The following is a 17,542-nucleotide window of genomic DNA, read 5'->3' as shown; positions in this document are numbered from 1 at the left end:
AAAAAAAAAAAAAAAAAAAAAAAAAAAAAAAAAAAAAAAAAAAAATCAACAGGAGTGGAAATAACTTCGTATGGTTACTCAAAGATAGCCACTAAATTTCTCTTAAGATGTAAATGTGTAGTTCCCTAAGATTTATTTCCTTCTTGAATTCAGCTTCATCCTTTTATTTATCTATCTTTATAGTTTTGCACTTTTAATCATTGTTTATAGGTTTCTTTATGTAGAGACTTACATATTGTTCATATTTACGTATCCTCTTGCTAAACTGTGACATTCTCAACAATGTAAAACTCTTGTTTGGTGTGTTTTTATGGATGCATTTCAGCAGTATTGCCATGTAAGTCTTTTTGAAATATTAGTCTTTTGTTTTATGAGACTGATCAGATAGATTGTGAAAAACACCGTTCTTTTTAGAATATATCAATATCTGTTTCTGTTGTATATAGAATACAAGCTTTATCCTTAATATAAAAAGCAATTCTCTCATTTATTTCTCATTTTTATTTTTCCTGTTTCAGTCAACTCCCTTTTATTAAAAACAAAAACAAAAAACTCCCAGAAAACAATGAAAAGGAACTACAAAAATTGTTAGTACAAACCAAAGGGTAGGCAGAGCCATACAAAGAAAAGGGCCTAGGCTTTGGAATCCAGCAGAACTGGGTAGAGTTCCTGCTTGACCACTTCCTCACTGCATAACTTAATATTCCTGTGCTTCAATTTTCTTGTTGACAAGGAATTCCCCCTACTTTAAAGAATTGTCAGAATTAGAAGGATTATGCCTGAAATGTCTCATTCAATGCCTTGTACCTAGTAGGTGCTCGGTAATCAGAGGTACTAGTGATTCTTTTACCATGTGATGTTAATCACAGCTTTCTTTGATAGAGACTATAATCTATGCTGTTGTATTATTGTTAGAAATACACTGTCCTCATTTGTAGGAAGATTAAATATTCCCACCCATGATACCAGACTTGGTTGTGTGTCTTGATTGATGTGTATTCTGAGCAGAAGCTTTGAGAGCAATTTTGTGATTGTACCACATGTACTTTTTCCTTGGCCATTCCCACAAGAAGGCTGCTCCTTCAGGCTGGATCCCAGATGGAAGACAATGTGGAGCAGAGCTGAACCATGACACAGAGTTCATGACACAGATATGTGGCATGAACAGGAGTTGCAAGCCACTGGGATTTGCAAGTTGTTTGATACTGTGACACTCTTACCCTAAAATGTCTGAGACAGCATCTTCGGTTAAAATGGATATCATCATTATTTTAACATCTACATTTGTAAAATCAAGTTTGAGTCTTAGAAAAACAAACAAAATGAGCTGGGTGCAGTGGCTCATGCCTGTAATTCCATCACCTTGGGAGGCTGAGGCAGGTGGATCACAAGGTCAGGAGTTCGAGACCAACCTGACTACCATGGTGAAACCCCCGTCTCTACTAAAAATACAAAAATTAGCCGGGCGTGGTGGCATGTACCTGTAATCCCAGCTACTCCCAGCTGAGGCAGGAGAATCGCTGGAACCCGGGAGGCAGAGGTTGCAGTGAGCTGAGATCACACCACTGAACTCCAGCCTGGATGACAGAGCGAGACTCCATCTCAAAAAAAAAAAAAGAAAAATTAACAAAATGATAAAATATATATGAAAATTAACACAAAGAAACTAGAGAATGTAAATATGGCAGTAATAAGGATCAACACGCTTGCTATGACTAAGCTTCAAGCCAATATGCTTTTTTTAGTAATAGAGTGAAAAAAATATATACGAATTATTCAGAGGAAGCTAAACTCTCCCTCGCAGTAAATTAAAGGAATTTCTCATGACAGACCCTGTGTAAATAAAATCTACATAAACAGCAATCAATAAAAGCTATATAAACAACATCATCAATATGTTTATTGAAGTTGTGAACTCCAATAACATTAAGATGTAACACAGTGAATAATGTAACACAGTGAAAGTTATATCCTATTCACTTGTTTAAGGTGGTCCAAGGATGTAGTTTCTAGTAATATGGTTTTATCAAGATCAGAGTTTAGATCACTAACGGAAGTTAAAAGATTATTTGTATCTTGTATGAACTGATGTATTTACCAGTAATCTCAGCCTGGTTCTTGGTAGGAAGTGGATGCATTCTTTCTTCATTTCACAAGTATTTCATAATTACCTGCAGCGTGTCAGGTATTCTGATGATTCAAGTACCAGAGATTCATTGGTCAGCAAGGTTGATAACGTTCCTGCTCTTACAGAGCTTACATTCTCTTGGAGCAGATAGACAATAAAAAGAAGAATTTCAGATTATTATAAATTCTGTTAACAGATATGGAGCTATTCAGAGTTTCCATTTTTTTCTTGTGACATGCTTACATGTGATTTTAAGAAATTTTTTCATTTTACCCGTGTTGTTATATTTATTGGCATAAAGTTGTTCCAAATGTCCTTTACTTTGCTTTTAATGCTCATATCATCTGTACTGATGCCCCTCTTTTTGTTTATGAAGGCTTAGCAGTAATTTTTATTTCTCTCTGTTTCATGAGAAGTCTGCCTAAGAGTTTATCAATTTTATTAATCTTTGCAAAAAACCACGTTTTGACACTATTTTCTTTATTGCATGTTTGCTTTTTATTTCACTGATTTCAGCTCTTTATTATACCCTTCTCTCTACTTTGAAGATGATACGCTGTTCGTTTACTAGATGGAAGCTTGGAGCATTGACTTTTCAACCTTGCTCCTTTTCCAATGTCTACATTTAAAGGTATAATTTGTTCTGCATCCAAGACATTTTATCTATTAGACTTTCATTACCTCATATATAACAACATATATATATTGTTCCGTTTAAATACCTTCTAATTTTCAGTACAATTTCTTCTTTGACCTTTGGGTTATGAACTGAGTTGCCCAATTTCCAAATATATCTTTCTTTATTGTTCTGCAGTTTAATTCTATTGTGGTGAGAGAACACATTTTTCATTATTTCAGTCCTTTGAAATTTCTTGAGAAGTACTTTATGGCCCAGAATATGGTACACAGTTGTTAGGTGTAGTGTTCCATATAAGTCAGTTAGATTAACTTGGCTAATAATGTTATTCAAATCTATATCCTCACTGATAATTTTTGTCTATTTGTTTGCTCGTCACTGAGAGTGTTTTAAGATCTCTACCTATGACTGTAGATTTGTATATCTGATTTTTTAGTTCTGTCCATTTTTTCTGTATATGTTTTGAAACTATACTATTAGGTACCTTTGGGACTATTACATTTTCCTATTGAATTTACCTCTTTATCATTATGAAGCATTCCTTTTTTCTCTTATAATAATTTTTATCTTAAAGTCAATTTTGTCTGATATTAACCTATAATAACATTTATTTAATATTTGGATGATACATCTTTATGCATCATTTCACTTTCAACCTACTTGTGTCCTAATACTTGTTAAGTATCTTTTCTATATAAAATGCTTGGGACCAGAAGTGTTTTGGATTTTTTATATTTTTGAATTTGGGAATATTTGCATTATAATTGCCACTTGAGCATCCCTAATCTGAAAATTGGAAATCAGAAATGCTCCAATGAGCATTTCCTTTGAGCATCACATCAGCACTCAAAAAGTTTTGGATTTCGGAGCATTTTAGATTTCACGTTTTTGGATTAGGGTTACTCAACTTGTATTTACAGTGTGCCTTTTTAAAATGAATATAATTGCATATTTTGCTGTTATTGTTCAGTTCAATTTGAAAAATCTCTTTTATTAGGAATGATTAGATCATTTACATTTAATGTGGTAACTGACAGTTGGGGTTATATCAATAGTATTGACTATTTGTCTTATTTATTTTGTATTTGTCTTACATGTTTTTGTTCCTTTAGTCCTCCATTCTTGCTTTATTTTTATTAACTTAGTATTACATTTTCTCCTACATTAGCACTTTAGTAATAGTTTTCATATTATTCTTTGAGTATTCCCTAGAGATTACAACTTGCATCATTTACTTTTATAGTCTACCTTACATTTTGTATTTTACTGCTTCCTGAACAAGGAAAGAAACTTGGAGCAGTTTAAATAATCAATAGATTTTAAATAATTTTTGTATTTTAGATCTTGTCACATATTTACTCTTTCCAATGCTCTTTCTTTCTGAAGTTCAGTGCTTCCAAATGAAATCATTTTCCTTTAGTCTGAAGCACTTTTAGTATTTTTTTATAGTTCAGATCTGCTGGCAACTAGTCCCCAGTTTTTGTCTGAAAATATCTTTTTTAGGCTTTTTTAAAATTTTATTACTCTAAAGATGTCACTACGTTGTATTCTGGCTTCCAGAGTTTGTATGGCAAAGTCTACTGTCAATTTTATTGCTCCTTTGAAAGTAATGTATCTTTTTTCTCTGGCTGATTTTAAAAGATTTTCCACTGTGTTTTTGGATTTTGGTAACATGTTTTGGCATTTAGACTCTAATTATCTTATTTTATCCTGCTTGAGTTTTGCTGAGCTTCTTGAATCTGTGGGTTGATGTTTTCATCAGTTTTGAAATGTTTTTATCCATTATATCTCACATACTTCTTGTGCTCCATATTCTCTTTCTTCTCTTTCCGGGGCTACAGTGATACATAGGTTAGACCATTTAACTGTGTCTTCTCTGTTTCTTATGCTTTATTGTTGTGTGTGTGTGTGTGTTTTCTTTCTTTCTTTTTCTTTTTTTTTCTATATCTCTGCTTCAGTTTAGATACCTTCTATTGTCATAGAAGGTAGTTCACCAAAACTGTTTTTCCACTTTGTTGAATTAACTTGTAAGCCCATACGTTGAATTCTTGTTTTCAGGTATTGTATGTTTTGGTGCTAGATTATGTGATTTCTTTGATTCTGATTCTCTTTTGAAGTTGTTTATATCTTTTATCCATTTTATCTTTTTCTCTATATTCTTTACCATATTTGTCGTAATTATCTTAAAGTCCTTGTCTATAAACTCCAGTATCCAAATTATCTGTAGGTCAGCTTTTCTTGTCTGTGTTTGCTCTTGTTTATTGGTCACAACTTCCTGGCTCTTTGCATGTCTCGTATTTCTCTATTGTATCCCAGACATTTTGTATTAAAAAAATTATTGAGACTTGGAGATGATTTTATTTTCACTCACAGAGATTTTCCCTTTCCTCTGTTAGCCAGATAGGGTAAGAAGCTGATTACCTCAACAAATGCAGTTGAGTCGGGTTGGGTCTGGGGTTTTGTTTTCATTGACCTTGTCTGTTTCTGTTTTGTCTCTGTTTGTTAGCTGTGACCCTCTTGAACTTCTGATTGATAGGCAGGCAGATTTCTATCTTCTTATCCATTAAATATTGTGGGATATTTCATATCTGTCCTTCGGAGTTTTGTGTTTAGCTCTTTATTCTCCAAAATTTGATAGATTTCTTTTTTTCTTTTCTTTTATTTATTTATTTATTTATTTAATTATTATTATTTTTTTGGGACAGAGTCTTTCTCTGTTGCCCAGGAGGGCAGTGGTGTAATCTTGGCTCACTGCAACCTCCACCTCCAGGGTTCAAGTGATTTGCCTGCCTCAGCCTTCCGAGTAGCTGGGACTAGGGGCACACACCACCATGCCTGGCTAATTTTTATATTTTTAGTAGGATTTCACCATGTTGTCCAGGCTGGTCTTGAACTCCTGACCTCAAGTGATCCACCTACCTTGGCCTCCCAAAGGGCTGGAAGCCAGTGTGCCCAGCCCAAAATGTGGTAGATTTCTTAAAGGGGAGACTTTTTTCCTATGGTTGTTGTAGGCTCCTTTCCCTAGTGGGACTTTTCTCCTAAACACTCAGGAGATTTCACTCTGTATCCCAGCTCTACTCCACGCCCTAGCCTCCTGTACAACTCAGCATTCAACGAATGTCCTGTGAAGAAAGCAGCCAAACATTTGGGGCTCTTCCAGGTTTCATTCTGTCGTGCCAAGCCACACAATTATCAAGAAATCCACTAGTTTTTCTTTTTCTTGGTAAAGTTTAAAATAGACAGAGTTTTTCTGCCCATGCCAAGCCCAAGCCTAATCTTAGGGTCAGAATCAGCAAATGCCCCCATGAAAGACAACAGCAATTCAGCTCATCTTGGAAGGCCACTTCCCTCTTTGGAATTTATTTGAGTGATTTTTTTGTTGCTTCCATAGATCTCCAGTGTCCGCAAAAATGTAGTTTCGATATGTGTTCTTATATCCCCCTAGTTACTGAAGCAGGAGTGATGGCTCCCAAGTAGACGACTACGTCTTACTTGGAAACACAAGTTTTCCCCCTCACATTTAATATTTGTCCACAATATAAATGGCTATGTAGGTTCCCAACATTTGTATAATATTTTATTCCATATTATACTTTGTAGTATTATTGGAAATTTAGAGTAATTTTTCATCTTGTAACAAATGCCCTTGTAATGAAACTTCTGATTACATGTTTAATATTTTTTCTTGGTATAAATTTGCAAATGTATAATTGTTTTGTTAAGAGGTATACATAGTTTTAAAAAATTTCTATAGTTGGCCAGGTGCAGTGGCTCAGACCTGTAATCCCAGCACTTTGGGAGGCCAAGGTGGGCGGATCATCTGAGGTCTGGAGTTCGAGACCAGCCTGACGAACATGGAGAAACCCTGTCTCTACTGAAAAAAAAAAAACCAAAAATTTAGCCGGGCATGGTGGCACATGCCTGTAATCCCAGCTACTTAGGAGGCTGAGGCAGGAGAATTGCTTGACCCCTGGAGGCAGAGGTTGCAGTGAGCTGAGATCGTGTCATTGTACTCCAGCCTGGGCAACAAGAGTGAAACTCCATCTCAAAAAAACAAACAAACAAACAAAAATTCTATAGTTTTGATATTGGCAATTTTCTGCCAAGAATACTGTACTTCTTTGCTTTTACAGTATGGGAGAATTCCCACTTCCTGCAGTGGTATACTAATGATATATGACAGGATTTTATTTCTTTTGTAATATACCTACGTGCTCTTTTAAGCTCCAGAAAACATTAAGACTTTTTCCTCAATACAGTATTCAATTTAGTCTCATGGATGGAGGGGAGCTCAAGAATAATGTGAATTATTAATTTTATTGGTATTTATATTTTCATTTAAAATACAAAAATATATATTGTTTGTGGCAACAGAAAAACAGATATAAACCCAAATATTCATTTGGGTTGGTTTTGGCACATAGGAGATATTCGCCAATATTTATTGATTGATTTTGATATGTCTTCATTTTTGTATCTTCCTTTTCATATCTTTAAGAGAGACATTTTATGTTCTTTGGTTTCAGGGAAAATGCAATAATGTATTTAATGAAAAATATTACGTATCTTGATATGAATTGGTAGAAAGGGAAGTGTCTACTTCTTTCTTCTCCTAAATCCTTTTTGTTGGGACACTATACTTGCCTCTGAACAAAGACAAAGAACTTTGAGACTTATGTTAGTCTAAGACTTGTAAGTTGACCTGTGAGTTGTGACTTGCCTTGATATAGTTTCGAGTATCTGTAGTCTAGGTGTATATACTTTTTTCATTTTAGAATGGAAACATGTATACTTCTGGAAACATTAAAAAATGCTTTTTAATCACCTATAGTGATGCAGTAGTACCTTTTTTTTATTTCATAGGTACATAACTATCAGAGCCAACTAGTTAAGATTCATAGTTATTTTTGTTTCCATTCAGAGATGCTTGTTCTACTTAAAGAGCAAGACCTTTAAAAAAGAGACATGGTCCTCAATATTCAGAAAAATATATTTTTTGTTTTCATTTGATGTTTAATTTATTTTAAATTATGGAAAATTTTGAGTATGTATAAAAGCCAAGAATATACATGTATTGTGCCTACAGTATACACTATTGTACCTATCACTATGTTTAGTATTCCTGTTTTTTATTTACACAGTTATGACTTAGGTGAGAATGCTTTTATCTTGGAATTGTAATGTATTTCTTCCCACATAACCTTTTTTGGTATCATCAAATGGTCATTTGTTAGATATTTAGTTCTTATATTTTCTTCAGCATGATTTTTTTAAACATAAAAGTTTCATTTTTCATGCATTGGCCTCAGGCAGTTCCTCTTAGTCACTAGGGCATTTATTTTATTTTTCTGATTTTACGTACCCCTAAGTGAAATTATATTGACTATCATTGCCTGTTTAATGATGCATGTAAGGAAACCCTTAAATGTATCCTAGGAAGTATTACCTTGAAAATAAAGTAAATATCCAAACACTGAAGTCCTTTTAAATATTGAAGTGTTTTCAAAGGTTGATACTTGGTTTTATGCATATTCAGAAAAGTCTTTTTATAACTCTCTGAGCCAAAATTAGTGTGTAGAGACACAATCTCTGCTTTTCTTAATTTCATCTTATAATTGACATCATTTCATTTTTATATCATTCTTATGGAATTGATCATTTCAGTATGTTACCTCCTCAGTGCTCTGTATATTTTTAAGAGTTTTTAAAAACTAGTTTAAAAAATATGTGCAGGGTTCTCATTTTTAAATGTTTATTGCATGCGCGCACACACACACACACCCCCACACACCCTGAATGATGGCTTCCAAGTAGACGACTACATTTTACTTGGAAACACTAGTTTTCTTCTGACTTTTAACATGCTTCTACAACATAAATGACTACATTGCTTTCTAACATTTGGAATATATGTTATTTCATATTACACTGTATAATATTGGATATTTAGAGTAATTTTTCATCTTGTAACAAGTGCCCTTGTAATTAAATTTTCACATTCTCATATTTCTGCTAGATGGTTGAAGACAGGATTTTTTAAAAGACTAGGGTTACTAGGTAGGTTGAGAGTGAGCTAAGTGGGGGAAAGCAATAGAACTGTGGACAAAGATAAGCAGTTTCTGAAGCGTTAAATGCTAATAGCACACCAGATTCTGGGGTGAAGGCCAGTGCAATATTTTTACTTGCTCAGGCATTGGAGTTATACAAACAGAAGCTATTACACACCCAGGGTTTCATGATTGAGAAAGTTAACTTGTACATTTGTGGTTTTTTATAGGTTCAAAAAGGCATTTGAATCTGAGCCAACACTACAGTCAGGAATTAATTATGCGATCCTCCTCCTGGCAGCTGGGCACCAGTTTGAATCTTCCTTTGAGCTCCGGAAAGTTGGTAATTATAACTTGATATTTTACATGGAAATCAAGAAACTAGACCCAACTTGGTACAAAGAAAAAGAATCCTGAATAGATAAATTTTTTGCTTTCTGTCTTTTCATACTTCCTAAAGAGAAAAAAAAAAAAAAGGCTTATTATATCTCCTTGTTTGGTGTTTCATACTATTGTACAGAATCCTGATATTAGGACATAATTCAGTTTTTAGTTTTTCTTATCTGTCTCTAAAAGCCCCCCTGGTTAATATTCTAGCTCAAGCTAATATTGAGGATATGGGTTCTGCATTCAGCCCCTAACTCCCAAATAATGTTAGTGTTTTGTGAGCCATCAGGAATATTTCCTATTTTAGATTGTGCTTTCATGGTGCTTTTTTTCAAAAACTTCTGCTATTTCTTTTATCTGTTTCTCAAGCACACCCACCTCTATGATTTCACTGGTGTTGGGGGAAGAGCCTCCCAAAACGCCAGGAGCAACAGGTTAAGCAAATGGTCTTTGAATCATAGCCATCCAGAATGTGCTTTTGTTCCTTTTATCTTTAGACATTAGCTCATCTGCTGCCTTTCCCTGGGGATTTAAAGAAGTTAGGGCATCTTAGTGAACAAATTTCGAGTGATTTTCTTGGTTTTGGCTTTGCTCACATTTTTTTTTTTTTTTTTTTTTTTTTTTTTTGAGACTGAGTTTCCTTCTTTCCCCCCGGCGGGGGGGCGGTGGCCAGATCTCGGCTCACTGCAAGCTCCACCTCCTGGGTTCACGCCATTCTCCTGCCTCAGCCTCCCTAGTAGCTGGGACTACAGGCGCCCGCCACCGCGCCCGGCTAATTTTTTGTATTTTTAGTAGAGACGGGGTTTCACCGTGGTCTCGATCTCCCGACCTTGTGATCCTCCCGCCTTGGCCTCCCAAAGTGCTGGGATTACAGGCGTGAGCCACCGCGCCCAGCCTGCTCACATGTTTTAAAGATTCTAGATACTGGAATCCTGTCTATGGGAACATATTTTGCTCCGTTGGGTGTCTAACCACCTCCTTTCAGAGAACCTTTCCAACTCTTTTAGGAGTTACTGCAGACATAGAAATATTCAGTCTTATTTTTCATAGGGAAAAAATAACACGTTCAGCTTAGTGAAGCTATGAATTGTAGAAAAATTTTTTTCTCCAAAATTAAGAAAAAAATTTATTTTTAGAGACCGGGTCTCACTCTGTCACCCAGGCAAGAGTGCAGTGGTGCGATCATAGCTCACTGCAGCCTCGAATTCTTGAGCTCAAGCGATCCTCCCACTTTGGCCTCCTAAGAAGCTGGGACTGTAGGCATGCACTGACACACCTGGCTAATTAAAAAAAATTTTTTTTATAGTGACGTGGCCACACTGTGTTGCCTTAATTAAAAAAGAATTTTTTTTTATAGCGACGTGGCCACACTGTGTTGCCCAGGTTGGTCTTGAACTCCTGACTTCAAGCAGTTCTGCTGCAGCCTCCCAAAGTACTGGTATTACAGGTGTCAGCCACCGCACCGGGCCCACTTTAACTGGAGAATTTCTTTTTACTTTTCTTAAAGAGAAATGAATCCTAGACTTAAAAAAAAAACATTATTTCGGAAGAGCTCATGTCTATATGTAATGTTCTGGAGAATCTCTGAAGCTAACTAAAGTCAGAATGTTTATTTGTTTATGTTTTTAAATGCCCAGACTAAAAGAATGATAAAATATTTATTACTGTGGGATAGCAGTGGTATTAAAAGGCAGAAAGGTCTGTTTGAAATAATTCTTTTTTTGTTGTTTTCTTTTGAGACTGAGTCTCACTCTGCTGCTCAGGGCACAATGGCACAATCACAGCTCACTGCAGCCTTGACCCCCAAGACTTAGGTGATCCTCCCACCTCAGCCTCCCGGGTAGCTAAGGCTACAGGCATGTACCTCCACACCCAGGATAATTTTTTCGTATTTTTCATAAAGATGAGGTTTTACCATGTTGCCCAGGCTGGCTTAGATTGTGCTTTCCTAGTGCTTTTTTCAAAAACCTGTGCTATTTTATTTATTTATTTATTTTTAAGGCTGGGTCTCACTCTGTCACCCAGGCCAGAGTGCGCTGGCATGATCATGGCTCCCTGCAATCTCGACCTCCTGAGTTCAAGAGATCCTTCCACCTGGGTCTCCCAAGGTGCTAGGATTGCAGGTGTGAGCCACCTTGCCCAGCCTGAAATTACTCTTTTGATTGGTTCAATGAAATCAGAGAAGGTACATTGCAATTTGTGCTTTTCAGAAATTATGATTATAATAAAATTTTGTGTCTAAGACTAAATTAAAAACTCTGTGCTAGCCAAAACCCCTATATAAGTGTTCTAAAAATATTTTTATTGCTCTTTTGTTGGTTTTTTTCATTGTTTTTATTGATATAGTTAGATATTTTTTCAGAATGTATGTTCTATTTTGATACAGTCATACATTTATTGTTCTGTTCTTTAACTCAAGGTGAGGTTTCGTTGAAGCCTCTAAATTATTGCAGGAATTGACACTGATTTGCATATGTAGGCAGAGCAATGACAATGGTTTGAAAATGTACTTATTCTAAATTTCATTTTGAAGGTAAATACTTATTAAGATGGTCAGAACTCTGAGGTTTGAGGAAGGGTGATTAATATGTAAAAGAAACATGTTAATTTTTTTCAGGAAGAACTCACTTGTAATACACGTTGAACAGACATTTGAAAACATATAAAGTTAGTTTAAAATTTTAGAAATTGCATAACATATACAGACTTAAAATATGGCTTAACAGTGAATTTTTAGCTATCGTGAGAACTGTTTTAGGCTTCTAAAATACTGTGATATGCGTTCTAAATTGTATTGTCCTTCAATAATGAAAACATAGTTAAAGCTCAAATTATGCTAATCAACATAGATTGAGCTAAAGTTAATTTTTATATGGTAAGAGGATTAAATGGATTTTCAAGGAAAGACAGGTTGGCTAAATAAATTGGTAGTTTAGTATAATAATGATGTTAATTGAGAGTATATAATAAAAATGAGACAACATACTTGGCATATTTTAAAGATACGTATAGTTTCATTCTTTCTTTAAATGTTCCAATCAGCTTTTCCAGTAATTTATATCTCCCATTCCTCCTGTTGGCCTCTGCAAACATACAAATTATTCTGAATTACTGAGTTCTTATAATAATCAGACTTTTACTTATGAAATCCCTTCTTTAGATGCTTTTTGAAATTTTGATTTATTTATAAAGGGTAAACAATTAAAAATTAAGATGAGCACTCAATATGAAGCTAAATGTATTATCTTAAGATCTCAAATGTAACACAGAAATGATTCTTAACTGTCATGCTCTGTTGCCCAAAGACTCTTAATTCTAGTTGTGTGTTTGTTTGTGATTATAACTAATTGTTCATGGATCTGTGTTTTACTTTTCCAGTTTTTGAAGAATCATTGATGCTTAGGCTATTTAGAGCTAGGATTTAAAAACACAGAGCCATATCCTACATCTTCTTCCTGTTTTCACCTTCACAAGCCTTAAAAATAATATTCAAACTTTAGCTAAATACAAGATGATGCTTCCATCTTCTGTGGCATTTTCCCACTGTGAGACATTTTATGGGTGAGAGTCAGACTTAGAGGTTTGAGTCTCCAACAGTAATGATGATATAGTAAAAGAACACTATGTTTGGAATTCAGACAAACCACTATTTAAATATCATTTTCAGTAAGTGTTAAAAAATATTGAATATAAAATATATATTACTGTACATAAAAATGAGTCAATAGAGATAATCAAGGAAAAATAATCAAAACAAAATCTGTCACCAACCACTGAAAAACTCCTTTGTCACCTATGGAAGTGACCAACTTTTCAGAAAATTAGAAGTTACAAGGAAAGAAGTAAGTACATTTCCTTCCTCTTTCAGAAATACTGTAGTTCATCCCATTGATGAAATATAGCTCTTCTTAGGCTGGGCGTGGTGGCTCACACCTGTCATCCCAGCACTTTGGGAGACCAAGAAGGGTGGATCACCTGAGGTCAGGAGTTCGAGACCAGCCTGATTAACATGGTGAATCCCTGTCTCTACTAAAATTACAAAATTAGCTGGGTGTGGTGGCATGCTTCTGTAATTCCACCTACTTGGGAGACTGAGGCAAAAGAATCTCTTGAACCCGGGAGATGGAAGTTGCAGTGAGCCAAGATTGTGCCACTGCACTCCAGCCTGGGCGACAAGAGCGAAACTCCATCTCAAACAAAACAAAACAAAACAAAAAAAACCGCTCTTCTTGAGGTGTACTACATAGTAAATATATTCTTCTTCCAGAGAATGTATTCTTCAAAAGTACGCTATTATAGTTAACAAAGTAATGATAAAGCTGATAATGAGAGTGATGTTGAAATAATTGATTCTGGCAAGGATCATCAATTAGAACTAAAAACATTAAATTGAAATGCTTACTTAAAAAAATTTCGTTTTACCCCTTTTACTTGATACCAAAAACTGACTCATAGATAACTTGTGAGTCACAAAGGAACAAAATAAAATGTACCTGTAGAATGGAGGGACCCAGCTGTCAGTGACCCATCCTTGTATCACTAATAATAGGGTGGCCAGGCGTGTGCCCTTATGACTTTATTATGATGACTATGAAGTGTCCAGCAGTTCTTCTTTTTGGTTTTTTAACTTTTATTTTTTGAGACAGAGTCTCACTCTGTCTCCCAGGCTAGAGTGCAGTGGTGCGATCTTGGCTCACTGCAACCTCCACCTCCTAGGTTCAAGCGATTCTCATGCTGCAGCCTCCTAAGTAGCTGGGATTACAGGTGCGTGCCACCATGCCCATGTATTTTTAGTAGAGACAGGGTTTTGCCATGTTGGCCAAGCTGATCTTGAACTCGTGGCCTCAAGTGATCTGCTCACCTCGGCCTCCCAAAGTGCTGGAATGACAGGTGTGAGCCACCGCACCCAGCCGAGTGTACAGCAACTCCTGTGAAATATTCTCACCAAAAATGTTTAACTTGAATCTTAAGATCTAAAGTTGGCTTAATAGGAATCACAAGCTCTAGAGAAATAAGTTAAATAATCTCAAGAAGTTACATCAGACAGATCAGAATGTGAGAACACTAGAGCGGCAGTCCCCAACCTTTTTAGCAATAGGGACTGGTTTTGTAGAAGACAGTTTTTCCATGGACCAGGGGCAAGGGGTGGTTCAGGGATGATTCAGGTGCATTACATTTATTGTGCACTTTGTTTCTATTATTACATTTTAATATACAATGGAATAATTATACAACTCTCCGTAATGTAGAATCAGTGGGAGCTGTGAGCTTGTTTCCCTGCAACTAGACGGTCCCTTCTGGGGCCAATGGGAGACAGTAACAGATCATCGGCATTAGGTTCTTGTAAGGAGCGCACAACCTACATCCCTCACACACGCAGTTCACAATAGTGTTCACGCTCCTATGAGAATCTAATGCTGTCGCTGATCTGACAGGAGGCGGAGCTCAGGCAGTAACAAGAGCAATGGGGAGTGGCTGTAAATACAGATGAAGAAGTCTTTTGCTCAGTTGCCTGCTACTCACCTCCTGTGTGTGGCCCCGTTCCTAACAGGCCACAGACCAGTACCTGTTCGTGGCCCTGGGATTGGGGACCTTGCACTATAGCACTCCTTGTCTTTTCAAAAAGTCAGGGTCATAAAAAAATGTGTAGAGGGATTGGTTAGATTAAAAGAGATTTAGAGGCCGGTTGCAGTGGCTAATGCCTGTAATCCCAGCACTTTGGGAAGCCAACGTGGGCCTCACTTGAAGTCTGGAGTTAGAGATTAGCCTGCCCAACATGATGAAACCCCATCTCTACTAAAAAAATACAAAAATTAGCCGGGCATGGTGGTTCACACCTGTAATTCCAGCTACTTGGGAGACTGAGACAGGAGAATCACCTGAACCTGGAAGGTGGAGGTTGCAGTGAGCAGAGATTGTGCCACTGCACTCCAGCCTGGGCAATACAGTGAGATTCTTTCTCAAAAAAAAAAAAAAAAAAAAAGAGAGACAGATTTAGAGACATAAAAACTAAATGCAATTGATGTTCCTTGACTGGATTCTGGTTTGGAAAAACAAAAACTGTAAGAGACATTTGGGAGTCAATCCAAGAATCTGAATCAGGACTAGGTGGTAGATAATACCAGTGAGTTGTTTTTGTTAGGTGCAATAATGGAAGAGGATATGGAGGAAAATTTTTTAGGTATATGCTGTAATATTTCAGAGTGGAATGTCATGATATCTGCAATTTAATTTGAAATCGTTCAGCAAAAATATTCAGGGAGATGAAGCAATAGCAAAATGTTAATGATTGTTGAAAATATGGTCATTCATTGTTGTTTTTTAATTTTGATGTATGTTTGAGATTCTTCATAATGGAAAATTAAAAAGGATCTAATCTCCACCACTTATGAGGTGTATGGCTTTAGACATGTTGCTAAACCTCTCCGGGTTTTATTTTTCCTTACCACAAAAGGGAGATAATTTCTAACTCATTGTGGTGGTGTATAGATTCAGAGAGTTAACATTTTCAGTACACACAGTGCTAGGCATCTGAGTGGTCAGTAAAGTCTGCCATTTTCCACTAAAACAGCCTTGAACATAATAACAGCTGCAAGGTGATAAGACTATGATAAAAACTAAACTATTAAAAAATCCTCAGTGTAAGTCAACCAATTTTAATGACAACTTTGTCAGCATTTAAATTGCATAAATATGCAACTGAATCAAATAAATGGTGAACTGGTTGTTAACACAGAAATGACATATTGCTCATTGCTTACAAATTCAACCAAAATATTTTTAAATAGAGAAAAGTGTTGATCTGGAAGGACTTGGTTAAAAAGGTACAACTGAACATCACGAATTGTGCTTTACTAATTTTTCCCTATGAATGAAGAGCCTAAAAATATTGTAGTCTGGAACCAAGTATAATAGTACTCCTGAAATTCTATCCTATGGAAAAAATCCTAAATACAAAACAAATTTTATGCACTAAGATGTTTATTTCTATATTCTGTGTGGGCGTGAGAGAGAAAGAGAGAGAGAGAGAAAAAGGGAGAGAGAGAGAGGGAGAGAGAAAGGAAGAGAGAGAAAGAGAACGGACTTCTAAATATAAAAAATTAGAACCATGTTCTTAACTCCATACTTAAAAGATTAATCTCTTCATGTAGAAACAAGTTTGTGCAAAGGGCATAAATGCTCATTCACAAAAGAAATACAAACATGAAAAGAGAGCCAGTCTCAGTGGTTAAAAAAGACAATGTTCCTTTTTTTCCTCTGTCAGATTGGTAAAGATGAATGCACGTGATAGTCTCCCTCACTGGGAAGGCTGTGGGTAAGAGCTTATTGTCAAATGCCTCCAGTGAAAGTATAAATTGGTACAGCATTTTCTAAGGGCAATTTGGCAAAAATACATCAACACTAAAAATGGGCATGTCTTCTGTCCCTAACAAATCCACGTTTAGAACTTTATTATAAAGAAATAATTGAGCAAATACGCAAAGCTGTGTGTGCAAGAATGTAGAGTAGTAAAAATGGCCACCCATCTGCATTTGGGTAAATAAATTGTGATACGTCCATATGCTAAAATACTAATTGCCATCAAAAATATACATTTTATCCAAATGCTGACTGGGTGTCACGATCATGTGATAAATGTATGGCAAGGCCAAAACCAAATATCACCACCACAAAATGAACTTCTGAGGTTCAAGAGTGCATCTGAAATTTTATTTTAAAACAAGTATTGGGTTCTGGCCTGTAATTCCAGAACTTTGGGAGGCCAAGGCGAGAGGATTGCTTGAGCCCAGGAGTTCGCGACGAGCCTGGCCCACAGAGTGAGACCCTGTCTCTACAAAAAAAAAAAAGTAAAAACTACAAAGAAATTTAAAAATTAGCCAGTTGTGGTACCATCTGTTTTCTCAGCTAGCAGGTCTAAGGCAGGAGGATCACTTGAGCCCAGAAGTTCAACTGGCATGGCAAAACCTTGTTTTTCCAGAAAAAAAAACCCAAAATTAGCTAGACCTGGGGGCTCGTGCCTGTAGTCCCAGCTACCTGGGAGGCTGAGGTGGAAGGATCACTTGAGCCCAGAAATTCAAGGCTACAGTGAGCAGTGATCATGCCAGTGCACTCCAGCCTGGGTGACAGAGTGAGACCTTGTCTCAAAAACAACAGCAGCACAATTATGTCCAGACAGAAGACCGTGGATGTTGTCCTATGCGTGTGTAATTTTTTTTCATCTCATGAAACAGCAATGGCAAAGCTGTTCTCTCTTTACCCTCACAGAATATGAAGAATTCCCAAATGGACATTTTCCCTGAAATACTTGTGGTTTGAGTGGAATTATATGATAAAAAGTAACAT

General features: G+C 36.1%; 1 protein-coding gene across 3 annotated transcripts in view; it reads left to right on the top strand.

Moving 5' to 3' along the window:
- MAP3K5 (mitogen-activated protein kinase kinase kinase 5) overlaps positions 1-17,542 on the top strand; it is a 244,433-nt gene that overhangs the window by 122,066 nt on the left and 104,825 nt on the right. For all 3 annotated transcript variants that reach the window (XM_023190948.2, XM_023190949.2, XM_023190950.2), the window contains one exon: positions 9,043-9,155. In XM_023190948.2, the coding sequence (XP_023046716.1) occupies positions 9,043-9,155 (113 nt within the window). The remainder of the gene's footprint in view (positions 1-9,042; positions 9,156-17,542) is intronic.

The sequence above is a fragment of the Piliocolobus tephrosceles genome, chromosome 5, assembly GCF_002776525.5.
Source record: "Piliocolobus tephrosceles isolate RC106 chromosome 5, ASM277652v3, whole genome shotgun sequence".
NCBI lineage: Eukaryota > Metazoa > Chordata > Mammalia > Primates > Cercopithecidae > Piliocolobus > Piliocolobus tephrosceles.
The sequence above is the reverse complement of the archived record's forward strand: the minus strand, read 5'-3'. Positions and strand labels throughout refer to the sequence as shown.